The 18,602-nt window shown below is 42.4% G+C and overlaps 1 protein-coding gene and 1 long non-coding RNA gene across 2 annotated transcripts in view; one reads left to right on the top strand and one right to left on the bottom strand.

The window, feature by feature from the left end:
- Window positions 1-690, bottom strand: part of LOC121141463 — a 29,903-nt gene extending 29,213 nt beyond the window's left edge. Inside the window, exon 1 of the long non-coding RNA XR_005878388.1 lies at window positions 652-690. This is a non-coding gene — a long non-coding RNA (uncharacterized LOC121141463). The remainder of the gene's footprint in view (window positions 1-651) is intronic.
- Window positions 1-18,602, top strand: part of Ankfn1 (ankyrin repeat and fibronectin type III domain containing 1) — a 163,038-nt gene that overhangs the window by 106,981 nt on the left and 37,455 nt on the right. The window contains exons 12-14 of the mRNA XM_013117616.3: window positions 2,691-2,906; window positions 14,846-15,012; window positions 17,601-17,751. Of these exons, the coding sequence (XP_012973070.3) occupies window positions 2,691-2,906; window positions 14,846-15,012; window positions 17,601-17,751 (534 nt within the window). The remainder of the gene's footprint in view (window positions 1-2,690; window positions 2,907-14,845; window positions 15,013-17,600; window positions 17,752-18,602) is intronic.

The raw sequence follows: 18,602 nt of genomic DNA, 5'->3' as shown, positions 1-18,602 counted from the left end.
TGGCTATCCAAATCATTATCAAGGAAGAATACCAGGAGGATTTTTTTAGTGCTTTCTTATTCGACCAATTAGAAAACCTATCCAGCTGGGTATGGTAGCACACGCCTTTAATCCCAGCACTCAGGAGGCAGAGGTAGGCCTGTGAGTTCCAAGGCAGCCTAGTAGCCTGGTCTACATAGCAAGTTTTAGGCCAGCAAGGGTATGTGACTTCTTTCAAAAGAGAGACAGACAGAAACAGAGAGACAGAGAGAGAAACACAGAAAGGAAAAGAAAGGAGGAAGGAAAAGGTCTCCAAACCTGGCAGTATGCCATTATAAGTTCGCTTTATTTATAACTGTATTAAAATGGCCACTTTAGTATTATTCTTTTGTGAATTATGTGCTATGCATTAAGAAATATGTGTGGTCGTTTATCTATTACTGAGTTCCTCCTGTGACAAGGACCTAGAGACATAGAAAGGAAAGCACCGTGTCTTGCAACAGGCACTTCAGTTACATGCAGTACAGTCAGACACATACTAAGAACTTTGTACACAAAACAGAAGGAAAGAAAAGAGAGGATGGTGAATTCTCCCTGAGATCCTGCTAGTTGACTTATTCACTGCTCTGACATACCAGAACGTAACAATCCAAAGAGGGAACGATCACTCACCATTTCAGAGATCTCTGCCCAGTTTGGCTAGCCTTGCTGCTTGGCATGAAAGAGTACAATGACAGAGTTTGCCTACCTCATAATTACCAAAAGGCACAAAACCATGAGAGTCAGGGATGCACTGTACCTCTCAAAGGCATACTTTCAGTGGCCCACTTCCCCCACCAGGCCTCATTTCCTAGTTTTCATTACCTTCAATAATGCCATCACATTTATGAATCTATCAATGGACGAATTCACTGATTAGATCCAAGCCTCCCTCTTGGTGAACCTGTTGGAGGATAGTCAATATTCAAACCATAACAGAATGAGAAATGTCTTCCCAGAGAATCTGCAACTGGGCTGGATCCAGAAAATATAGTTGGAGACCAAGAGGAGATTCTAATTATGGCAGATTTGTAAAATCCTATATTCAACAGGGTAGCAGGCTCGAGGGTTTGTGAAATACATTTTCATGTGTTGCTTGATTTAATCCCCTGGTCACTCTATGAAGGAAGGATTAGCCAAAGTGACGCCTTAACTGCAAGGACCTTTAATTTAAGATGGTGAAGCTCAGGACCAGAGAAAGTAAACAGTCTGTTAATGAATTGTAGCCAGCCCTGAAACTCAGCACCTGTATGAGAAAAGTCTTAATAGTTGTGGTGTGCTAAAACCAGCTCATTAATGGCTTGGAAAACCAACTATTAAATATTCAGAAACTTTGGACGGTTATTGTCATATCCAAGGTTGCTTGGAATGGACTACACTATAGAGACTGTCACTCACTACAAACCAGCCATGCCACTCCTTGTCCTCTTGTTTGTTTTGGTTTGTCAGTTCACTGGCACAACACTGCTCATATAGTAAAGTGTCTATATAAAACTGGAGTGCTACATAGATGTAGACTAACAATCTTACCAAAGTAGGGTTTTCTATGATTAATAAGTAATTTGTTAGAAAGGAAAATCTGAATGATTATGCCACTTAATAATTAATCTTACCAAATGAATTTTTGTCAGTGATTATTTATAAAGCTCCTTACTCATTCTGTGTCTGGTCTTTGTAAGGGGGGGGGGGAATCTGAAGACACAGTCCCTATCTACAAGGGAGCACTCCAGGGTTTGAGATTTGAATACTAAGCAGCTATCTTGTTTATTTTTAGGTCAATTTGTCAGTTTTACAAACTCCAGCTCTACATCAGCTCTCACACTAGCACATTATCACATCATCATTTATGTGAGTTCACACACACACAAACACACTCACAAACACACTCATACTCACACACCAGCTAGGAACTCTGCAGTGGTTTGTGTGGGATTTGATTCCAATCATCTATCATTCTTGGCTAGAGATCTTCGCCCCCCTCGTATTTATACAGTTCCCCCTTTATTTTAATGAGCTGTGCCTCAGCTCCGTCCATCATATTTAATGCAGCGTCCTCCTCACTTTTCTAAAAGTATTGTCCGCCTCTGTGGACAGAGTGTATAAGCAATTTCAACAAGCCTTTCAGTAAGCAGAACTGCCAAAGATGCAGATAAGTCAAACCAGGCCAACCTCCTGATTAAAGAACCTTGTAGGGAATGCACAGTCATCAAGGGACCTCTGTACAATGTGCGACATTGTCAATTCACTTCTTCATTTTAAACAACCCCACCTCATACTAGCTTACTGAAGATCTCTTGAAAACTCCACAAGCAGCATACCTGAAATATCAGACATTTTTCTTTAAAACATCTGGGATTCTCAAGTGCTGGTCACTGAGGTTTACGTGCTGGTGTGTCTATGTGGGCAAGAGATGTTTACAGATATTGGATTTGCTTAAGAAAATATAACGTCTGTGCCTCTTGCTGTAATCTTTGCAGGCTCACAGTGAAGACTTTTCTTTGAGCTTTTTGTTAAGCACATTTCTGCGATGCCACCTACGATAGGTTTCATTCTAAAAAAAGAAAACACACACAGCTCCTCAGAAATTCAGCAGTTTTCAGTGTCTTTTGTTGCGGTATTGTTGTTCTGTTTTACAATACCAACTAAGCTACCAGTAATCTGTTGGTTTCTAGAATTTACTTGGAACACACAACTTGGGAAGACTTTACTATGAGCCTATTAAAGATCGCCATGGCAACATCCTCATAGTCACCATCAGAGAAGTGGAGATGCTTTATTCCTTTTTTAATGGCAAATGGATGCAGATCTCAAAACTGCAAAGCCAGAGGAAGTCCCTGTCAACTCCCGAGGAGCCAACAGCCTTAGATATTTTACTAATAACCATTCAGGTATGTAGGATTTTTTTCAATTTTCAGATATTTGTGATTCTGATACATTTATGGCAGCTCTAATACAATATACCAAAAGTTGTTCACATCAATGGCAATGCAGTAGAGTCCTGAGATGATTTGCTGTTCGGATTCCACAGGTAAGAACGATGCTGTGGGTTACTTTCATTGATTTCTACCTACATATGAAACTGATCAAGCAATCCTAAGAGTGGACACTCTGAAAATGCCCTGACAATTGTATTAGTCACTTTCACACAAGTATAATCAAAGTATCACCCAGAGAAACAACATAAGGGGAAAACATTTGTCTTGGTTCACAGTTTCAGAGTGCTACAGTCCCTCACAACAGGAAATGCATGGCACAGTGCCTCAGCCATGGTGGGAGGAGCCTGATGCAAATGCTGTTCACATTGTCACAAACCAGGAAACAGTGAGGGGCCAGAACTAGGGGCTCCTTGAGGCTACTAACCTACAAAGCCCCTCCCCATAGTAGGCTACTTCCACCAGCCAGGTCCTGCCTCCTGAAGGTCCCAGAGTTCTCCAAGACTCTACCAGTCAGAAGAACAAGCAATGAAAACACAAAACTTACGTGTTAAGAGAAGCTTTTTCCTTTGCTAGCCGCTTTGGTTTATTCCCCGCCAGCCGCCTAGGCTCTGCCTCATTGCAGTCCCCAAATAAACACACAAGACGCTGTATTAATTATGAAGCTTTTGGCCTTGCTTGTCCCTTACTGGCTAGCTCTGCCTTAAGTAATTACCCCATAATTGTTAATCTAAGTATGTTTCTTACCGGAGAATAGTTCCCGGCTTCTTACCCCTATGGCGTCACATGTCGACTCTCTTGTCTTTCTCCTTCCCAGAGTTCTCCTGGACTCCTAGTCCCTCCTATCTAGGTTTCCTATAGGCTCAACAGTACTTTATTAGCATAAGACTTCCCCAACATCTCCTCTTTTCTGTTTAAACAAAAAGAAAGGTCTTAACTTTAACATAGTCAAATTGTATATGACAGAACAGTTATCAAGTAAGAACATAGTTACAATATTTTACCAAGATTTAAAGAAAATATCATCCATCCCATCCTTGTGAGTCCCAAGTTCTATGTAGCTTATCTTTTATCATAACTAAGGAAAACTGTAATTATAACTATCTGTCTTCAACTCCATCAAAGACCACAGAAGGATAATATATAAACACTAGGATTGACAGAGACATCTTGCTATCTGGACAGTCACCCAAAGTTCCTCTGTAACGTTGGGGCATCCATCTTCAGCCCATAGGCCACACTGTGTCTGGAAGACTTCTCAGCAAAGCAGGAAATTTCAAACTGTCCATCTGCATTGGCAGTCTGTCAGTCATTTTTCTGTGTCCTGCAGAAAGTCTGGTAGACTCTTCATGAAGCAGGAACCCTGTAAGACTGAGTTCAGCAGTCACTTTCCTGTGGGACCTGCATGTTCAGTTTGTACAGCAACAGTCAAACAGTCTAGGCAAGAGCAGTTTCTTGCCCAAATGGCTAATCCTGCCATGTTTGAAAGCAAACTTTATAACGAGTTTCTTCGATGCCCATCTTCCTCTCAGACGTAATTGGTGCTGCCAGGAGCAGACATTGTCAAGAAAAACCCTAAACCATTTTAAATGCCATATTCTGAAGGTCTTTGAAAGGTTTGAAGACTATCTATCTATCTCAAATATATTTCTGTATATCTAGAAAACCTAACTTACCTAACTATAAGTTCTGACTATTATAAGCAACTATCTATAATCTGTATTCAATTATGCATTACATTTTAAAAGATCAGTATAAGCACAATACTTAATCAAGAGGAGAAATATAAGCATCACAAAATTGACCTTGATTTTGTCTCAATAAATGAAAAACAATACCCATACCATAATTCCCCTTTTTACCATTAAAAAAGATTGGCTGTGATCACTAGCCAATTATAAACAATCCCATTTAAATGAAAACAAAGATTTATAAACAAGATGGGAATTGGGACGTCGCTCATTCCAAACTGCTTCCTGCTGGAAGGGGGCGCTGTTCACACCATGGGGATCATGACAAAACTCAGAAACCTGTATAAGTCCGTATTTTCGGGGTCTGTAAGGCTGTATCATCTTAGCTGGCTCAATTGTTGGAACCCCTGGTCCACTGCTTCCGGGGGTCTTGGTTGGTGAAACCACAGAAGCCTGGAAGGAATTCTCAGCTTTTCATTTTCTGTAGAAACCTAAATAAAATCTCCTTTTCCGAGTAACATATCCTTATACTTAAATTTTGAAGTCAAGGCATTTTCAAAAGATATAAGTTGAATTAATTTAGCAGCATTTATAATCAAGTGTACTTTAGCAGCTGTTCCTTCCTGAGCAATTATAAAACTGAAAAACACAATAGTGTACAGTATCCAGACTCTCTGTGTATTTTCCATCTTTGTGTGGCTTATTTATTTATCTATTATTATTATTATTCTATTTCTTTCACTTTTGTTTATTTTTCTCTGAGACAGGGTTTCTCTTCGGAAACCTGCCTGCCTCTGCCTCTGGGGCAATTCCTACCGTCGTGCGCCACCACAGCCGGCTTTTGCAGAGGTAATGGCTGTTATGGGTATACCTAAAACAATAAAAACTGACAATGGTCCAGCATATGTCTCCAGTAAATTGGAACAATTCTTCAAATATTATAATATAAAACATGTAACTGGTATACCTTACAATCCCACTTCTGACACCATTATGTTAAGAGAAGCTTTTTCCTTTGCTAGCCGCTTTGGTTTATTCCCCGCCAGCCGCCTGGGCTCTGCCTCATTGCAGTCCCCAAATAAACACACAGGACGCTGTATTAATTATGAAGCTGTTGGCCTTGCTTTTCTCTTACTGGCTAGCTCTGCCTTAAGTAATTACCCCATAATTGTTAATCTAAGTATGTTTCTTACCGGAGAATAGTTCCCGGCTTCTTACCCCTATGGCGTCACATGTCGACTCTCTTGTCTTTCTCCTTCCCAGAGTTCTCCTGGACTCCTAGTCCCTCCTATCTAGGTTTCCTATAGGCTCAACAGTACTTTATTAGCATAAGACTTCCCCAACACTTACGGTGTACAATTCCAATTCAAACGCTAACATCGATGAACCAGTGAGAAGAACTGAGACGATTAAGCAGGGACTCTGCAGAGATTGACATTATCTCAATACCAGAATGAAGTACAGTACCGGGTAGGGGGGAGAACACACATACATATTTATTCTTGCTTGTTCTTCATAATACTCACAGGACAGCAAAGCACAGCTAAATCCATTTTAGGAATGGGGTAATTGGGGCTCAAAGAGGTTAAGGGACACAGGGTGGCACACAGAGGTTGACTGGGTGAGGTTAATGAACCTTTGGTCCTATTTAGTCCCTCACTTGGGCAAGCCCTTTCAAGGCACCCAGTATCCAGTAATTAACATTTGAAAGTTTAAGTTCTTTCTCTGTAGCATCCTTTATTAGGGAGAGAGAACACGCCACAGTGCACATGTGGAGGCCAAAGGACAACTTGCAAGGATCAACTCTCTCCTTCTACTCGGGCTCGGAGGCAAGCACCTTTACCCACTCAGCCACCTCACCAGCCCTATATGTTTTTGAAAGAAGGGACCAGAAACTGCATTAGCCTCAGGTGATTGGTGCAAGTCACAGAACGTGGCCCTAGACATATAGCAACAAAGTGCCAAAACTGAGAGTTTAACCCGTACCATCTGATGGAAGGGGTTCTTTCAGCTGCCCATCACATTCTGCAGTACAAATGGGAGACTTAGGAAATACTAACTTAGGATTCTAGTGAAGGGTGGAAGATAAGAGCTCCCAGTACCACCAAAATTCAAACTGGAGCAGCTCACATGCAGACCTGGACTAGATGGAGGCACTAGCCACAGGCCCGGCTACCCAGTGGCTCACACAGATTCCTTTTCATTCTTTTGTTTTTTAAAAATCCACTGTTTGTATAGAACTCACCATGTAGAATTAGGTAGAAAAACTGGAGGAAAGCATCCGTAACTAAGCAACCATGGGAGGATAACTACAAATCTGTCCGTTCTGAGTACGAGAGAGGAAGAGCCCAGTTCTAACAGATCCCCACTGGGATGGATGCCTTATGTCCCCCAAGTCTTTGACAGGAGAGGGTGCAGTTCATTACTGGGACATATCTAGGCATCTTTGGGCCACCAAAGTCTAGTTCAACCTCCGTATTGAGTTGGTGAAGCCAGCTCCAGATGGAATTACGTCTCTGGTCGTCAGTGTTTGGCTACCAACCCTAAGAGTCTTGTTCTCCATTTCCTGTCCGGCACAAGCCCTGCAAGGGAGGTGGGAGAGAAAGAGTGGGGGAGGAGAAGGGAGAGGGGTTGGGTGGGAACGACATCAAGCAGGAATGCGCCAGTCAGCGGGGGTGGATTTTCCACTTGGATCTGTGTGGAAACCTGATCCTGCCTCTATTTTTGGTCTCCTTCTCTAACAACCTTTCACCAGATTGGAATTTTTCTGCACCTGTAACACATTTTTAATGTAATAAGTCTAGGAGAAACCAGGTATTATATCATGCTGGGGCCTGTGTTTCTAGGAGCAAAAGTAGCCCAGACCCCAGTTTATCCCTATAGGGGATTAGTGTATTAGTCACCCTGTAAAAACTAAATTTCTTAAATGTTTCTTTTAGCACTTGCTTATAAAAGGTGAAGAGGGGAGCCATGAGTGTGTCTGTGCTCCCTGCCCCCACGCTCTTCACACATGCACATGCATTCTGTCAATTACCTATGAACCCAAATTCCACAAAATCAAATCCAGAGCTATTGGCCTTGACTATTACGATTACCTTTGCCATGTCGCCATGTCGGACTTTGTCCTGGTTTGGGTGAGGGCAAGTGGTGACTAGACTCATTCCTATATTAGACACCCCTTGGGAGTGTAAGTAAGTTAGCTATTTAAGGTAAAACAATTAGCTAGTGTGGCTAGGGTAGCCCTTTGAAAACAGGGTGACTGGGTATAATTCCTATTCCAAGCCTTCAGCTTTGCAGCCAGAGGGAATTAGTCTTCAACCCTTTGTCTACTCGTCTGCAGAAAACCCTACCTCACAGGGTTCTGAGGAAGATGAGGCAAAATAACATATCAGTAGTATTCATGATTCTTATTATTTCTCTACTTAAGAAAACCCAAGCAGTACTAGGCACCTCTCGATCACTTCCAATCCAGCTCCTCCACCCTCCTGGGGAGACTTCTGATTCTGGCTCATCATCCATTGAGGCGTTCCATCACTTCATTTACCCTTTCATAACAATTAAGAAATGCTGTACAAAAACTGTACAGTTGGGCCGGGCGGTGGTGGTGCACGCCTTTAATCACAGCACTCGGGAGGCAGAGGCAGGCGGATCTCTGTGAGTTCGAGGCCTGGCTGGACCGACAGTCTCCAAAACAATACAGAGAAACCCTGTCTTGTAAAACCAAAAAAAAAAAAAAAAAAAACAACAACAACAAAAAAACTGTATAGTTCACAACTGGATATTCAAAACAGGTAAAGGCCTCAACAAAATCTTTGCCCATAACTGATTTACTAATCCCTGGGACCCCAAGATAACTCTAACATCCAATTCCTCAAATTCCTGACCTTCTCAAGGCCCAGGCCTTCCAAACTGGCCTCTCTCGTGTATCTGGGAGAGAAAAATCCTCCTGTTTGCTTGGGAAGTAAAAGAAGTGCTATGGACCAGTTGGAGTCCCACTGAGCAAATTGATTAGCAGTGAGGGTATTTCCGAGAGGAAGGCTGTCCCTGGATAATGCTTGTTCTAACCTTGACCTTCAGGAGTCACTCCAGGGACTGGACACCTTGAGTGTGAAGTTGTCTAAGAACATTAATCTCACACATAAGTACTTACTATATATTCAACGATACCACATCCAGGTTTTTATTGGGTTCTCATGAAAAGCCAGTGAGGCTACATAATTCTGTGTCCAGGACATATATGAAGATACACATTTCAAGGAGATAACCTGCCAATGTCACATTACCTGAAAAATGAGGGAGGGAGAGGGAGGGAGAGAGAGAGAGAGAGAGAGAGGAGAGAGAGAGATTTGCTTTCTGCTTCCTTTCTTTGGGCATTGCTTGTCACCATTGGATGCCCAGTGCATGCATGCGTACACCTCTTCTGTCTTTTCTGTTGTCTTACCTGTACATTCCTACTACCCTCCCCATAGCATCTAACACAGTTATCAAAAAGGAATCACAACTACCAATGGAAATGAACTAACTGGGATAGAAGTAAGAAATGACTAAATTCACCCATGGAGATATAAGCACTGTCCAAAAACACCAAAGGGTACAAACAACCTCCAATCTCTAATAGCTACTAAATGGGTGAGCGAAACAAAATGTAGCCACGTGCTGGAAACTTATTCAGCCATATAAACGAATGAAGTGTGATCCATGTTACAGCCTATATGAGCCTTGAGAACATCACACTAAGCAAAAGAAGTCATAAGTAAACATAACAGATTGTGTGACTCCATTCATATGCTCTAGCTATAATAACCAAGATCAATGAGACAGAATGCTTGGGGACGAGGGACAGAAAGACTGGAGGAGGGTGGGTGATGAATGGGAGGGTTTTTTTTTTACAGTAGTTTAAAAGGTTTGGGTGTTAGTACACACAGTTACTAACCTCATCAATATGCTGAACACCACTGAGTCAGTTGCTTTGTGAAGATGAAATTTATGAGCCACACCTCAGTTTAAAAGAAGAAATGGTGGAAATACTGGAGACTACACTAATCGGTGGTCATCCTTCCATAGAAAGGGGGCAGCCCCCACCCAGCCCCAGCCCACCGTGGTGCATGAGCATGGTACCATTATCAAAACATTTTCCACTTTTAAAAAAGAATTTGGAAATGCCGATTAGAGTCACATTTTTCTATTTTTAAAAAGCCATAAAACAATTCAGAAAATTTAAATACTTTCTGGTCTAATGAGTCCTGGACCCACAGCAACTACCACCCATTCCTTTGTGACCCCTACCCTCCTGCACAATTGGCTTCCATTCCTTACCCAGCAAAAGGAAAGCCCTGTACTTACTGGAAAAAGCAGCTGTCTACTGGCCCTTTAGCAGGCCCTTAAGAGAAGTGACCAGTGAGGACAGGCTGGGTCGAGGATTCTCAGACTCCACACCAGCAGGACCCGGGCCCAGACCTCACCCACATCTGTCCTTCACTGACATGTTTTTGCAACATCAACTAGGTGCCGGGTTCTCATTTCGGTGCTATAGGAAAATGAAATGAGTAAGTCAAGGCCCTTGCTCTCAAGGAGTTCAGTCAAGGGAGGGAGACAGAATTGTAAACAAATCAAGGTACGACAAGGCAGAACTAAACCAGAGCCCGATAGCCGCACAAACGGTGCAGTATGGGAACACACACAAAGCAGCTATTAATTCTGCCCAGCAACATCAGGGAAGGCCCTGCAGAAGAGGGGCCATTGGGCTGAGCCGTGGGGGAAGCTAAGCTTATCAGATGGAGAAGAAAGAACCAGAGGAGGGAGGGAGTCGGGGGTTAAATGAGAGACTACAAGGCAAAGAAATGAGGCAGTGGCTGGAAGGGCAGCTTCAGCCTCCCTTGAGTGCACACAGCCAGGACGCAGTCTTCATGTGGACTTCAGTAGGCTGATTAGAATGACTGGCTCACAGCTTTCTCCCTCACCCTGGAATGTAAGTTCTACAAAGGACAAGCTAAGACTCACTCATCTCAATGACATCAGCAACCTAGCATGATTCCTGACATGGCAACGGGTGTCATGTAAAAAGACCTACTGGTGCAAGGCTGCTGTGGCTGAGGCAGGAGGATCCCAAGTTCAAGACATATCTAGGTTACAGTGCGTTCAAAGCCAACCTAGGCAAATTACTGAGACCCTATCTGGAAACAAAAGAGAAGGCTGCAGATATGGTTAGTGGTTGGGGGCTTCCTTGGCATGCCCCAGCCTGAGGTGCTTTCCTCAGCACCATATGAACAAGCACCAGGAGACAGCAATAAGGATGGCTCTGGAGAGGGAAAAGCAATTCAGCATGTCTAGAGACAGGGAGTACAAAAGGACAGTTATTATGGAAAGTAGAGCCTTAAAATGCAGGTTAGAGGTTAAATCAGGTGATAGGCATTCAGTTTGGTCTTAGAGGTCTTTCTAGTACTTTAGATTATGTGAATGAGACAGCTTTCTCTTCCCATTCATTTTTCAGGCTCCAAAAACAGTCTGACTAATAAAGGATAAATGACTATGTAAAGACACAAAAATACATAGTAAGTGCTTAGTAACATTCTTTTAAAAAATTGAATGAAAGAGTGAATTACTCTATCCCAAAGTGGCATTGGTGTTTATGTAACCACAGTATGTTCCTAACTCACATTCTCCTTGTGGTCAGCTCTGACCCCCACATGTTTTTCTCTAACACCCTAACCCATCCTATATTTGTACCCTTGGGTTTGAGACTTTATAAGCATATTTTCTTACTACGTTTCAACCGTAATTATGATAGACTTACTTTTCCCAACGTACTGGGTCATTCATAGCTTTATTGCTATTTTCCAGAAAAGCTAAACTACACCCAACTTTGGATCCACAAATCTGATACACACATTCTTGATTTGCTTTCTCCAGGATGTCAATAAATGGGAGCTGAAAACGCTGGCCCTCAGGACCAGTTCCTGCTGGGCTATCACTCAATTTACTATTCCCATACAATCTACATTACCCACAAATATTCAACCCAGTTATTGGGCTTGTTAAAGCAGTGTGGTCAAGACTCTGCTTCTCCTCCCCCCCCTCATTATCTGGTGAAATGAATTACAATGGGGATTTCGCCCTGCTCTGTGGATCCCTATTTTGTTGCTATTAGAAGTAAACACTGTCTATCGGACTTTCTCTTCACAAAACCACACTGATTCCTCTCTAGTGCCTCAGGGTACCTAGCTAGCTGCAAATTGATTGTGTGATGGTACTTTCTCATCCCCACCCCCCACCCCCACCCTGCTGCAAAGATCAATGATTTGAAGGTCTTTAATTACCAGAGACATCTAGTGCTCTCCCTGCTTCTGTTGCAAAGATAGACGTATTTGTCCTTTCCTAGTCTTTAGGGACTTTTGCAGTTCTCTGTAAGGCCAAAGATAATGACCTAGGGACTACAGCCATATCTGCTTGTACCCCTAGAGCTATATCACCATACTCTGCTGGTCTGAATACTTCTATTTTTCCTTCTCACATTAACCATTTTATCACCCTCTGATAACCTTGACCAGGACGACTTCTAGTCAACCATTTACCTATGATCTGCTTGGCAGAGACCTGGAAGAAACAACGCTTTTTGAAAGTTATTTTGGACTTTGTTTTTCTGAACATCCTGATGTGTTTGCCTCTCCCGTCTTAGCTTGTCCTTCTTCTGCTATTCTGTCTTAGAGATTTAACCTCCACATTATATACTAATTTACACACAAACATTCCTCACACAAAGCAACTAAAAAAAAACCAGCCTTATCATTAACTTCATTGTTTAGTTCAAGAAGAAAACAAAGGGGCTGGGTATAGTTCAGTGGCAGAGCACCCTAAGTATATACAAGGATATGGATTTAACTCCTGGTGCTGCAAAAAGAAAAGCAGGAAAGGAAAAATGCCTAAGCCGAGTTCATCTGGTGCCTCCACTGCCCTACTACAAAACTGAAGTCGGCCCAATGTGATGGTCTGATCACTCACCTGTCTTCCTTGGCCTTCACGGAGGAAGCATCACACACAGCATGTTTACCTGAGGCCTGAGAGTTCTCTTTGGTGCTGAGAACCTCCAAGGTACTCAGCACGTGTGTGATGGAGAAGAGAGGGGATTTAATGCCCAGTCCACTGCAGACAGTGGATTCCAGAGAGGAGGACTCATTCCTCCAGAGAGTATCTGTCCAGGGAGCCTCATTCCTCCCTCTTCCATCAAGATTTCTGCACACGTTCAGGTGTGTGTTTTGGTTTGAATTCGTGTCTTCCCTCATGTAATGGTAAAAGTTGGTTCCCTTTATTTTGATCTTCTAAAAATTTAATTCATCTTTTTTTTTTTTTTACGAGACAGGGTTTCTCTGTATTGTTTTGGAGGTTATCGGTCCAGCCTGGCCTCGAACTCACAGAGATCCGCCTGCCTCTGCCTCCCGAGTGCTGGGATCAAAGGCATGCGCCACCACCGCCCGGCTCATCTTTCTTAACATTGTTTTAATTGAAAGTTTATAATTATAACCATTAATAGAGTACAAGGTGGTGTTTTTATATGTGTATACAATGTAAACTAATTGAATCAGGCTAATTAATATATTTGTCCTCTCATGTATCATGGTGATATGTTTTAAATTTACTCTTGATTATTCCAGCCTTTCTGAAAGCTAGGTTAAATGCAGCCTACAGAAACCTCCCTCTATAATCAGTTACCTGACATGACTTTCTCTTTTTTTTTTTTCTCAAATCCTAACTGTTCAAAGGCTTAAATAGTTAGTATAGAAGTCTACTAACACAGGAACCTGGAGGAGGGGAGCATATCAGCTGTCAGTTATCTGAGTTTCTGCAGATACACAGAGAGGGGAAAGTCAGAACCCACAAAATTCACTGAGAACTGATTACAGTAAACAAAATCCCATTCAACCATATAATTGTGCTTAACTTGGCACACCCTACCATACCAACAACTTCAGCCTTCGAAGTCTGTAGGACCATAGATATGACAACATAATGCAAATTTGTTACAAAATCATTCAGACAATGTTTTAATCTTGTAAAAAACAAAATAAAATAACTTTTTTAGATTCACTCAACTTCTTTGCAAAATCATTGATCATTGAGAATCCAGACATGGTAGGGCAGGGGATAACTGAAGGGCATAGAATGAACAAGATCTCCATAAGGACATACTTACATATAAACATTTTAAGCCGGGCATTGGTAGCGCACGCCTTTAATCCCAGCACTCGGGAGGCAGAGGCAGGCGGATCTCTGTGAGTTCGAGGCCAGCCTGGTCTACAGAGCGAGTTCCAGGACAGCTTCCAAAACAATACAAAGAAACCCTGTCTCAAAAAACCAAAACCAAAACAAAACAAAACAACAACAGAAACCATTTTAAAGGTCTCAGGAAAAGAATACAAAAACTTTGAGTACTTTGTCAAATGTGTTTTCTTCCTAATGATATAAAAAGTGTCACCAGCTACCATCCAATGGGGGTCAAAAATATTAATCCAAAGGAACCGATGCCTCACGCATCCTTTTTTCAGTCTTGGAATTAGTGTGTAACTACAAATGCAACCTAACTATCAACGGTTGAAAAAAAATAAATGAACCACTTGGTGCTATTCCTTTTCTTTTTAATTTTTGAGAAAAATAATCAGACTTTTATTTTACTACTTACTACTTAGATTCTATTTTAAATGGCTTTCTTTAAAGTAGACTTTTCTATCTTAGTTATCTTGAAAGTAAGAATAATGTGTTCTGTCAGCATTTACACAGACAAATGTTCATTTCCCCACAGTTGAACTATAAACCCTCCAAGGACAGACATTGCGAATTCTCTTTCTACATTTTATACCTCCCCCAGCAGCAGCCTAGTCCCCATAATAAGCCACAAACTTACCTTTGGCACAGAAATCTGAGAAAAAGAAACATTCAAAACATATATTAAAGACTGGTTGCCTGACTTGGAGATGGAATTTTCCTGCAGATAAGACAAGCTGTAACCTTAATACCTCTGCACTACTCATGGTGGTACCCAAGGTTTCTTACCTCATCTCTCTCTCTCACACACACACACACACACACACACACACACACACACACACACACACACGACTCCTTTTACTCATAGCAGGACCACCTTGAAGAACAGGTTTGGACAGAGCCTTGGGATGGTTTGCTTTCATTTTGTCTATCTTTGTCCTACAGGATATTCTCTCCTATCACAAAAGGAGTCATCAGCGCCTCTCTCCTGGACTGTATCTAGGTTACCTAAAGCTATGTAGCTCTGTGGATCAGATCAAAGTGCTCGTAACCCAAAAGTTGCCCAACATTCTCTGCCATGTGAAGATCCGTGAAAACAACAACATCTCCAAGTAAGTGGTCCAAAGTTGGGATTTCACTTGGTCTGATCTGCCCAGAGGAAAGTCAAGTGCTATCTACCAGTGTAGTTTCTCTGATGGGATGTTCTGCAGCCTGATGGAATCCTAGCATCTAGGATAAGGTCCACTGGGAGGAGTAAAGCCATTAAAGGGGGACCCTGCACCTTCACTGACCCTTCTGCTTCACTCAGGGTGCAACCAATGATACCCCACTCTCTTATGAACACAGGCTTGTCTTCACACACTGTTCCCATCCTCCTTTTTCACACTGGAAATAGTTATGATCTCTGTGCTCTTTGTTTTTGATATCACCAATGAGAATGACATCTTCTGGAGCTACTGCTTCTCCCTGATCTAAAGGGGTCCCACCCACTCCCACTCTGCCCTCTCCTAAATCTCTGGCTTTCGGACTTTATATGTGTTCTACATGTCTGACAACTTGCTGGGTAGGGAAAAAAGAAGCAAATCCCAAACATCCAAAAATCTCTTCTATGGTTTGGCATTTTGTGACTGACTCTCTTAGCTTTGGGAAAGTTGCCTAGTCTTGGTAATCTGGCTCAACTTTATCCCTAACCCTAATGGCAGGCCTCTTGTTCATCTACTGTAATTTGTTGAACTGAATAGTGTTCAACAAAAATGAATGAAAAGAAGGAATACATAATAAAGGGGAAAGTCTCCAGACTTGTTTAGGCTTTGAAGAATGCAAACTAGGTTCTCAAGTTCTTTACAAGTACAGATTTACTTAACCAAAAACAAATATGGCCCTTTGAATTTGGTCTCTACAATGGCAAGACTTAAGTAAATATGCTGTCCACAGGCTTGCCTAAGCTCCCCTGATGGCCATGGAGAAGGTGACTAAGGTGCAAGAAATGTGGTGGTCTCTTTGAGAGCTCTGACCATTGCATCCCCTCTGTCACTTATCAATTGCACCTGGACTTTAAGTCTGCCCTCTGGTGGTCGTTTCAACAATCAACATCTGGTATCTTCAGAGTCTTTCCAGGAGACAGCATCGTTCATTTGTGAGCTGACTGGGAAACAGTCATGTTCGTCTGTTTCTGGATTTGTGTCCTAAAGTCTTAGTCGCCATCTTTTAGTAATTACATCAACAGATTTTCCCTTTCCAAGGATCCAGATTCACTTGTACAGAAGACTGCACCAGCCTTCATCATGCAAGTTCTATCTACCTCCCCATCTTCAGAGCCCACACTGACTAGTTAGTGGCAGTGTGGTTCTTACTGGTGACTGTCTAATTTGGTTCCAGAACCTGTCTTACCAATGTTGTCCTTTGGGGTCTGTGTATACTGTGCTAATCATAAACCTCTCATCTAGTTATGTGTCAACAATGGGAAAAGGGAAATCATTCCCATATAGGCTCTCAAGGAGTTCCATTAGCAGTGAAGCTCAAAGTATGCCCAAATTGCAATAGGGCTGAAGTTTGACTTTTTTCTCTCTTTTATTGGAACAAATGATAGATTTTTCCATAGTCTTGTCCAGTCCGAGGCTTGAAATGAAACAGATCTCTTAAAAACAGAAACTCTTCTAAGAGGGTGGTTAAAGAGAGAGTGTGGGGTTGGTGATTGACTTGTTTGTTTCTCTTGCTTTGCTACTTTAAAAAAAAATAATGAACCTCCTCCAACACAGTCAGCTTGGTTTTCTGACCCAGAGACGAGCCCTGGCTGTGATGCTCCTTTGGTGAGAGCCTTCCACCATGAAGAGGAGGGCTTTCTTTTACTGCCTCGCCTGCTCCTGAGAGTCTGTTTCTGCTCCCTGCGGAGCTAGAAGGGGAAACTGGGCCAACAGAAACGTTTTTGGAGATTTGTGCAAAATACCTGTGGAAACAATGTTGCCGGAGATGCATTTACCTTGATCTTTTCAAGCCCTTTTTGAAGAGTTCCCTTTGGGGGACCAGCCAGATGTTCTTCCCTCCCACAGCCATTCTTTCCCCTTCCCTTCTGCTTGACAGCTGAACAAGTTCATTAGGAAGAACTATAGAGCATGCAGAATGAAGACACAGAAGACTGGTTCAGGAGGAGGAGGAAGGAAGCAGTGATGTGTGTCCCCTGCTTCCTCTTATTGGAATTGTCTGGTGTTCCTGTTTGTGATTCTCCTCAAGCTTTTGGAAAGGGAAGGAAACCAAAATAGTCCCCAGGATTACAACAGGCCAGGGCTGAAATGTGCCATGCGGTTTGTTGCCTGGGTTGGATCAGTCCTGTGGTTAGCCAACTGTGGAATTAACCAGTAGATGCCCCTGTGGTAAAAATGTAGGCCTTCAGAGTTGAGAGGCAGGAAAACAAGGACAGTCAGGAAGTGACTCCAAACATCTGAAAGCTTCAGGTGCAAAGGCTGGTTTGTCCACGCCAGACCTACTGTCCGAGGTACAGGTGCTGTGATGGGGGAACTAAGCTGAAATCAGAAATAGCCCATTTGAACTCCACTTAGGTAGCAAAAGGTTCAAGTTCCACAAATAACATTGTGTTTTAACCACCAAGAACTGATTGTTCAGGCTCTGGACACCAAGACAGTTCTGAGCTGTCCTCTGAACTTCCCTTATATTTCTAATTTTAACTTGACTCAACATACAGAGAGGAGTGGGAGTGGATCCAGAAGCTCTCTGGCTCTGAATCTATGGAAAGTGTGGATCATAATGCTGACTGCCCCGTGCAATTGTTCTTCTACGAGCTCCAGATGGCAGTGAAGGCTCTCCTGAAGCAGATCAGTGTACCTCTCCACCAGGTACAAGGCTTTACCATTTTTATCTACTTTTTATGGTTCATGGAACCTGAGTCGTACCATAAAACTTACTCAAGAGGCTTATATATGTACATATGTTTATTGTCGTTTATTTAAATACCACTCTGCCTGTACACGCATGTTTTGAATTTAATGCCTACAACTAGACCCCGGCTGTGCTCCGGCTCCTTTTCTCTTGCTCCTTCATATCAACCTCTCCCAAAGTTTCCAGATCCCACTTCAGTGTACTCTGAGCAAGCAAGGAAACACCCTCTAGCCTGCCCTGAAAGACACCAAGATTCAGCTTCAGGACAGCATGAAACACAAGGATAGATAGATGTAGATTATAGACATGCATGCATAAATGAGCAACAGTATAAAACAAATTATTTAATTATAACCATGGGATTTAGTGCAATGGCCAATTGATTTCATGTTGTCTTTTATTAACAAATCATTATCTAAATCCAAATATGTACATCTGTCCTCTACAAGCAGGACTTCAAGGGAAACTGTTGGCATATGAAGAGTAGAACTGTGTTAGGCTCTGTCTAGTCGTTTAATACAAGCTAGTACCATGCTGAATTCGGAGGTGGGGCTGACTGTTGTTTGGTTGGTTTTGCCTTTGTTCACCAGTCCTGCCCCTCTCACCACAACATGAACACGGATCCCAAGAGAACCAAGTGTTAGTTAGGAAGATCATTACAGCACGGGCCTGTTCTCTTTTAATAAGAGAAAGAGCTACAAACTGGCCACATGGAGGCAGGGGGATAAGTCAGAAATTCCAGAAGTGTCCTTCTATTAGGGTTCTGTTGATTTTAAGTCCATACTTCACAGCCAGTCCAAACCAGCCA

Source organism: Mesocricetus auratus, unplaced genomic scaffold, assembly GCF_017639785.1.
Source record: "Mesocricetus auratus isolate SY011 unplaced genomic scaffold, BCM_Maur_2.0 Super-Scaffold_100007, whole genome shotgun sequence".
Classification (NCBI taxonomy): domain Eukaryota; kingdom Metazoa; phylum Chordata; class Mammalia; order Rodentia; family Cricetidae; genus Mesocricetus; species Mesocricetus auratus.
This window is presented reverse-complemented; position numbering and strand designations above follow the sequence as displayed.